At 32.2% G+C, this 8,126-nt stretch overlaps 1 protein-coding gene across 1 annotated transcript; it reads left to right on the forward strand.

The window, feature by feature from the left end:
• The first annotated feature begins 2,454 nt into the window (after positions 1-2,454).
• On the forward strand, positions 2,455-3,972 carry LOC137919821 (lipase 3-like). The gene has a single exon (XM_068763027.1). The coding sequence runs from the start codon at positions 2,455-2,457 to the stop codon at positions 3,970-3,972; it is 1,518 nt and encodes a 505-aa protein (XP_068619128.1).
• Positions 3,973-8,126: the final 4,154 nt, after the last annotated feature.

Raw genomic sequence — 8,126 nt, forward strand, 5'->3', positions numbered from 1 at the left:
TGCACGACTACCACTGTATATGCGGAAGTGGCTAAATGTTGGTCCTTTTCTTACTTATATTAACGTATGTTTCCGAAAAGAATTATTATCAATATATAAATCAACCTACTAAACTAAAGAAATGAAATCTTTAATTTAATTAGGAGCAAACCATGCCTTCGTTAGTGACAGCACTTTGTTCGGAATATCGCTTTGAGTTGGAACTCGAAGTAAAATGGAGCACGGTTGGCCGAAGCAATGTGATTATAAGATGCAATTTTAAATGGTAATTTTACATCTCAGGATGAAAATCATTTCTCAAAGACATTCATTTTTTATTTAATTACATCGTTAATATCCTATATTTGGTAATTAAATAATAAACAGTTGATAAATAAATATCTAAATTATATATTTTACAGACAGTTACATGTATTCCATTTTAAGTTCTAAACTTGGTAAAAATTTTAATCTATATCTATATCTAATGCTTCAAAATTGCTTGTTTACAAACAAATTAAGTAACTTTTTGAAATATAAAAGTTATATAAGATTAAATTTAAAAAATTGTTGTCTTAAATAATAAGAAATGATTCAGTTTGAAATGAAAGTTTTTAATGTTACGATTTATAACGAATATTGTTACGCAATAAAATCACTTCTCTGCCTATAATTAAACTGTATATTAAATGGAAAGAATATTGAATGAATAAATTAATGAATGAATGAATGAACGAACGAACGAACTAACGAACTAACGAATGAATGAATGAATGAATGAATGAATGAATGAATGAATGAATGAATGAATGAATGCATGCATGGATGGATGGATGAATGGATGAGTGAGTGAATGAATGGATGAATTTTATTTCAGAATCTAGTGAGTTATGGATTGGCATGTCATACAATTTATCTATAACACTATTTTTAAAAAAGTCGCTAAATATAAAAACTGACTTAAGCAATTTTTTTTAATAGTAGTGGTAGTGGGTAAACATTGTCGTGTGTGTTGTGATTAAACAGGTTATTCCTTGATAAATATACTAAGGCATAAATAATAATCATTGAAACATTAAAAAGCATATCGTCATAACAGTCGTTGAGTGTGTATGTATAGCATTGTGGCCTAATGACTAAAATAACATAATTGAAAGGTTCTAATAATTCCAGCCATAGAACACCCACAGCTGGACATAGTCTCTTATTTATTATTATTGTATAGTCCCCGTTATTACGGGCCTTTCGTTTGCACGTCTTATTTTTGGGACAGCGATATAAACCTTCACATTTTTATCCCCCCTCTCTCTCTCTCATCCTTCTGTCTCTCTCTTTTTTCTCTATTTTATCCTTCACTTTTTTATCTTTCAAACAGCATTCATTTATATTACATTCACTCACCGTCACCCATGATTCGCCAAATTTATTGAAATTTTAATTATTTACATTTCCAATGAACTTTATTTATTTCCGCCCCGGCATTGATTTTGTATACTGGACGGCAAAAGGTTGTTGATAACGAAGGTAAATATATTATTACTTGTAAATAAAAACTTGTTAAAAATGTAGTCGTGTGAATTTAACTTAGGAAAGAGACATTACTTTCCGGTCCCTTTAATATTTAGATCATCGATGCTGCAGCTCTGAACTTTTGGTATTCATCTCAACCATGTTCTGAGGATCTTAAATCACGTATGTCCGTGGTTTTTACTCAAGAACCTAATTTAGTTAACTCTAGTAGGCTTAGTAACATCTCAGCTATAATGTCAACAATTGCATATTCATATAGGCAGACAAAATCACAAGGCATTGCTCGCGACTTTACATGTTCGCAGATCTTTTGTGATATTACAAATCAACTTAGATGTGATACAAAGTATTACGTACAAACCAAATGTATTTCGGTTTGTCATGGTAATAGAATTGGAAAAATGTGACCAAATATCTAAGAATATATTTCATATCATTATGTAAATAGTCTATCATCTTCTTCTGGCCTAATCACAGGTTTCCAATAAGACCCGGTGGCAGCGGCTACCATCCAGCGTCGTAAAATTAAAAAGTTTGTTCACATTGTGGGAAAGTAAGAACAAATCCTAATTGAGAATATTGCCACAACATACAATGTAAAACCTCTTTAGGTATGAAGTGTGATTTAATGATTTTAATAGTAATTTGTAAAATAACAGACAGACCTGAAAACTTTTTATATATGTATACACATATAAATCTCTTATTTACATAGGACTGTCAAAATAGCGCTAGAAATGTTGATATTATAAGTGACTTTATTATTAAAAAACTAATCCATTGTCTTTTAAATCTATTAGTAAAATAGAAGCCGAATTGAAAATATATCTTCAAACCGCGGTCATGACTGCGAGAGGGATGTACTTTTTTTTGGTCAACGTATTTATATTAACATCTCAGATAGTTCCACTTGATGCGGGTGTGCTATCAAGGCTTCTATGCAAGATGAGTACTGACGTAATAGATGCAGTCAACAATATGAAGAGTAGAGTAAGTGGAGTGTTATCATGTATTGCATGTAGCTACCAAGAGAAGAGAGATCAACTCAGAGATACTTATAATCAATTGTTAAACGAAACAATTATAAAAATAAAGAACTTAATACCATTCGAAGAAGACGAAAAAGAAGATGAAAACGTCGAGGTTCAAGATCAAAGCATAACTACAAGTATAATGAAGACAACGACAAAAATGAAGACGACAACAACAACAACGGAAAAGATAGTTACAACAAAAGCGACAGTTTTCACAACAACCACATTTGAACCGAATATTTCATACGTCGCAAGAAGAATGTCACAGCCAATTAACCAACCAGTGGATCTTAAAAATCGAACTGAACAGGTTTTTGGAACGTCCACACTTCTAGACATAGTTAAACACCATGGTTATAATACCGAAGTACACACTGTAATAACACCTGATGGATACATGCTAACTCTTCATAGAATAACTTCACAGAATAAAATCAAAGGTCACGCAAAGAACAGGACTGCTATCTTGCAACATGGTCTATTGGGTAGTTCCACGGATTGGATTTTACTCGGACCAAATATATCTCTTCCATATATGCTAATAAACGCCGGCTATGATGTTTGGTTAACCAATGCCAGGGGCAACAAATTCTCAAAGGCACATGTGACTAAAAGTATTCATACGGCAGAATATTGGGATTTTTCGTGGCATGAGATAGGATTGTTTGATTTATCGTCCTCCATAGATTATATAAGAGAAAAGAGTTTCGAAAAATCACAAATTATTTTCATTGCACATTCAATGGGAGCTACCGCTTTGATGGTTCTGTTGTCCACATCACCACAGTACAATTCTATTTTAAGTTTAGTTGTACTTCTAGCACCGTTGGTGTTTATGCAACAAGCCAAAGGTCCTTTAAGACTGCTATCGGAATTTCAAAATTTAGATCAGATAGCGACTCTTAAAATTCTAGGAATAGATATGTTCAATCCGTCTGCAGCTTTCTTAAAAGTATCGAGAAGAAAATTTTGCAGGGAAGAAGATAAAAGACTCTGTCTTAACACTTTACTATTGCTTGTTGATGGTGGAAAAGCGATAGAAAATGCTAGAAAAAGAAGAAATATTCTAGAAAATCTACCAGCCGGTGGTTCTGTGAAAACAATACTGCATTTTTGTCAACTGATAAACAGTGGAAGATTTGAAATGTTCGACGCTGGGTCGACAATGAATATAAAGAAATACGGAACGGTATCGCCTCCTAAATATCACTTAAGAGAGATAAAATTGCCTATAGCCCTATTCAATTCACAAGATGATTGGCTATCAACAGCGCCTGATATAGTGAGTTTGCTGTCATACTTGCCTAACCCAGTTACACATCATATCGTTGCGTCATCGGACGAATTCGGACATTTTGATTTTGTTTGGGGAGCGATCGCGCCAAAACTAGTTTACAAATTCATTATTGAAATTTTGGATCAGTATTAAATGACAACAAAATTTAAATATTGTTTTATTTGGATGCATTGTCTAGTATTTCCTTTCAATGCAATATTCTAAAACTTTATTGATTCGCTTTACAAGTTGCTCATTTGAATGCATAGACAGTTTATTTCAGAAACTCCTTTGTTTTAAGATTAAAGTAAATACGTAGCATTAGTGATGATACAATATGTATAGTCGATATCTTTTGGGATTTTTTTCCAAGTGTTTTTTTGTCTAACTTCGGTAAATGCTTCTATCATCATAAATGATCACGATATAGTGTCAAGGTAAGAATATGAATATATAAATAAAGATAAAGGTCGTGTAAGTTGACATCTTTTCGTCTAAATGGCAAATTTAAATAGCTTGTAACAATTGGCTCGCAACGGCGAGAGAGTGTACGGACATCCGTTTCTGATCTCCCGCGTGGACGATATGCGGTGTGAGCCGACAACGCGACATGTCACACGTCTCTGACTCAGGGTAACATTATGTTATGTCGGTTTAAAAATACCTTTACCAGAAACTCAAAAAATGATTAATTTTCATTATATCAAAATAGTCATCGGAAATGTCGACGAAGTAACGGAACAGATGGATGAACATCGCAAGATATAAGATCACTGTATTATTGAGGTCATAACCAATTGGAAAACGATGCAAGGAACTGCAAGCCCTTGGTACATCTGGACAAATCCAAATGAATTATATTTTAATTATGATAACAATTTTTACTTCCATTAAAACAGAATTACTATAAAATGTTCTGTTTAAAAGTGGCATCTCAGTGGAAGAGGACTGAGACTTGCGATCATGAGTTCGATTCCCGGAATATAGTCTTAAGCAATTTACACTTTGAGCAATAATCATATAGTATTGCTACTGCTCATAAACAAGTTTCCAGAGGATCTCACTGCAATCGCCTACGATCCTAAGTTTGGCGATTATGATATATCACTCCATAGATATCTTTGGGGAGACCTATACCTTACATTGGGTGTTTATTAGCTAAAACTACTGCTTAACAAAACACTGAACAACAAGAAGACCGTGTGAGTGAATAATGAAAAAAATACATTTTGGACTAGGATACAGTACCAGGCTCGGTATACAACTTTTCGACGTCCAGTCATTTACTCAATTTTTAGCGGGAATTTTGATAATTTTTGACCATCCTATTGTACAGCGTCCAAGAGATCGCCTGCCACTTTTCCTTACATCACCAAACCTTCCATTGAGACCCCATTACGGATGATATGTCCGAAGAAGTTGATTCGTATTTATTCAGTCGATGATAAGCTCTCTTTTAAGGTGATTTATTTTAGGATCTAAAGGTTGTTTTGGTGCATCTATCATATGTACTTCCTAAAAGATTACGGATTACTTAGTTTCGTTCTTTCATTACATTATTTACGTGTAAAATCTATAATAATTTTATTTGTTAATGAGGAGAGCTTTCGACGAAATAAAGTAACCAAAATAGTCTAGAAAATTGCAAGTTAAAATGGCAGTAGGCTACTGGAACTTTAAAACTCTGGGTTGTAGACCATATCTACAACCCAGAGTTTTAAAGTTTTTAAAGTTCAACCCAAAGTTTGTAGACCATAGACTGGAAAATACATCAGACGAATAGACAACCTTCGTTCCAAAATGACTAGATATAGTCCGCTTCCGACTGATCCTATTGAAAAACTAAAGGAAGGCAGTTCGTGTAATCAGAAGTGCAATTAAGTTTTTATTTCGATATACTGCTGTGATCAAAAGTGTACTCGTCAATTATATATAAGTTATTTACTTATTTTTTCGAATCAATTTCATCTCCTTCAAAGTAATCGCCGTCCGATAAAACTCACATTAGTTAACTTATTTTCAATTCTCGAAACAGTCGGAAAATTATTTTTCCGGTACAGCCTTCAAGGCATTCTTCTATTCAGTTTTTATTAATTCAATCGTGTCAAAACTGCGTCTCCGTTTGAACCTATTGAGTTTGCTGAATGGCCAGAGGTCAAAGAGCCAAACAAAAGCTGAATATCAGTCGAGTTTTTGATAAAACTTGCGAAGGTCCGATGGAGTTTGACGTTGACCAATAAATACTTGACCCGTTTGGGGTACAAAACATCAAATGGTTTCGGTTGAGCCAAATTATATTCTAACACTATCAAAGAGGTCTATTATTGTCAATCGACGACTTTCAAACAACAAAGATTTGGTACTTTGAACATGGCCACGTTGGCATATTTCTTACATTCTCCTGTGCAAAAGTTTGACCATCAAAAGTTTTCTGCAACATTTTTAATATGCCGGCAAAAGAATATTCGTTCCGCAAACAAAATATGAACGAAATCATAAAAAGTAAAAATCTAAAAATTCACATTTGGCTGTTTACAAAAACCTTTTGACAAACAGATGCCTGGCAAATGCTTATAGACTGTCTTTCTAAACTTAGAAAAAAAATTCGAGGCTTCCTAATGCAGTTATAAATGAAATTTTTCACCTTATTTTTTCATCACAGTATTATATAGTGAATTGCTTTGTTTGTTTGTTGTATTATATTTTTCTTTTATAAATAAACATCGTATAATGTAATATGAAATGAAAGCGTATGTGATTTCCGTTTCCGCAAAAGGCTAAGTGGCATCATCTTTTACCATACCTCCGAGTTATCACCTCTCATTTATCACTTTTATCAATAAGCCCTTATCGATCTGTATAGGGGTGGGTGCTTTTACACCGCGTGGTATTATTTGACGCGGTTTTGTAGGGTGGGATGCTGGGGGATTCGCGCGGAGAGGGTACAGTGACAAGCTTAGCGATTTCATAAGCGTTTTATACACATTAAATTTTTTCACATTATATATTTATTCATAAACACAATTGGAAAACAAGTTCAAATGTAAACCAATGTTTATAAAGTAATTAAAATTATACTAGATAATTTTTATAACTACTATGTTTTAGGTCAACTGCGTGTTTCATCTTAGACCATATCGGTCAATTTTCATCAGGCGAGTTGGTGATCAAACTCTGACAAAAGAGCATTCAAAAAATATTTAACATAAAATTATTTAAATATACTAGACATATGCATAAAGTATCTTACAGTTATATGTTCAAAAATCTAATATCATTTTTAACAATTTTAATAATCTGGCCTTTAAAAATAGATATTACATTAAATATATATTATAAATAACTACAACATATAATTTAAATGCCAATAAATATTTAACCATATACCCCATATGACAACAACCGTACAGTATATCACGAGTTATATTCGGTTGAATATATGTAATAAATTGAATTTAGAATAATTAAATTTAAATAGAATATAGAATTTGGCTTTGCATATTATTTTATTAAAATAGAAATACGTTATTAATACTGAAAATACGTACTGAAAAATTCACTTTGAAAATTTTAATTAAAAATGAAATAATCCGGTTGTGTAACGAATTTTTGCGTCGAATTATTATTGAAAACTCGTCATTAAGAGTCCCACCCTTATATAATAGATTAAAAAAAATGCAACCCCTACTATGGTCCCGTAGCAACACCGCCCTAACTTGAAACACCTGCGTACGTAACTTAAGTTATGCGAGTGTTTAAAATAGTAACTATTTTCTTTACACTGAAGAAGAGAAATTCCTTAAGCATTTCCATAAGCAAGAGTGTTGTTTAGTAATAATAAATCTATTGTTATGTTTTTTTTATTAGAAAATAAAACTAGTTTTTTTTTAACCACGTTTTCGGTGACCTTTCTTTGCTTCTTTCGGGCAATGACATTACAAATTCAATTCTACATTCTCTTTCATCCTTCACATTATCTGCTATGCTTTTTCGCATCACATGATGTCATTCTTTGCTTACATATCTTCTTTCTTCCTTCATCTACTTTCCTAAATCTCAGTTTTATACATTCAAAGGTGATTTGTTATAGGTGTAAAATGAGTAAAAGAATGTGTCGCTATTCGAGTATAGTTCTTTTGTTGCCAAATATGGTATGATATACTCCATCCAGAAATCAATGTTTCCAAATATATATATATATATATATTCATATAAATATATATATATATATATATATATATATATATATATATATATATATATATATATATATATATATATATATATATATATATATATATATATAT

Source organism: Battus philenor, unplaced genomic scaffold (assembly GCF_028537555.1).
Source record: "Battus philenor isolate CCGP_79_NKW_IND1 unplaced genomic scaffold, ilBatPhil1.0.hap1 SCAF_1, whole genome shotgun sequence".
Taxonomy (NCBI): Eukaryota; Metazoa; Arthropoda; class Insecta; order Lepidoptera; family Papilionidae; genus Battus; species Battus philenor.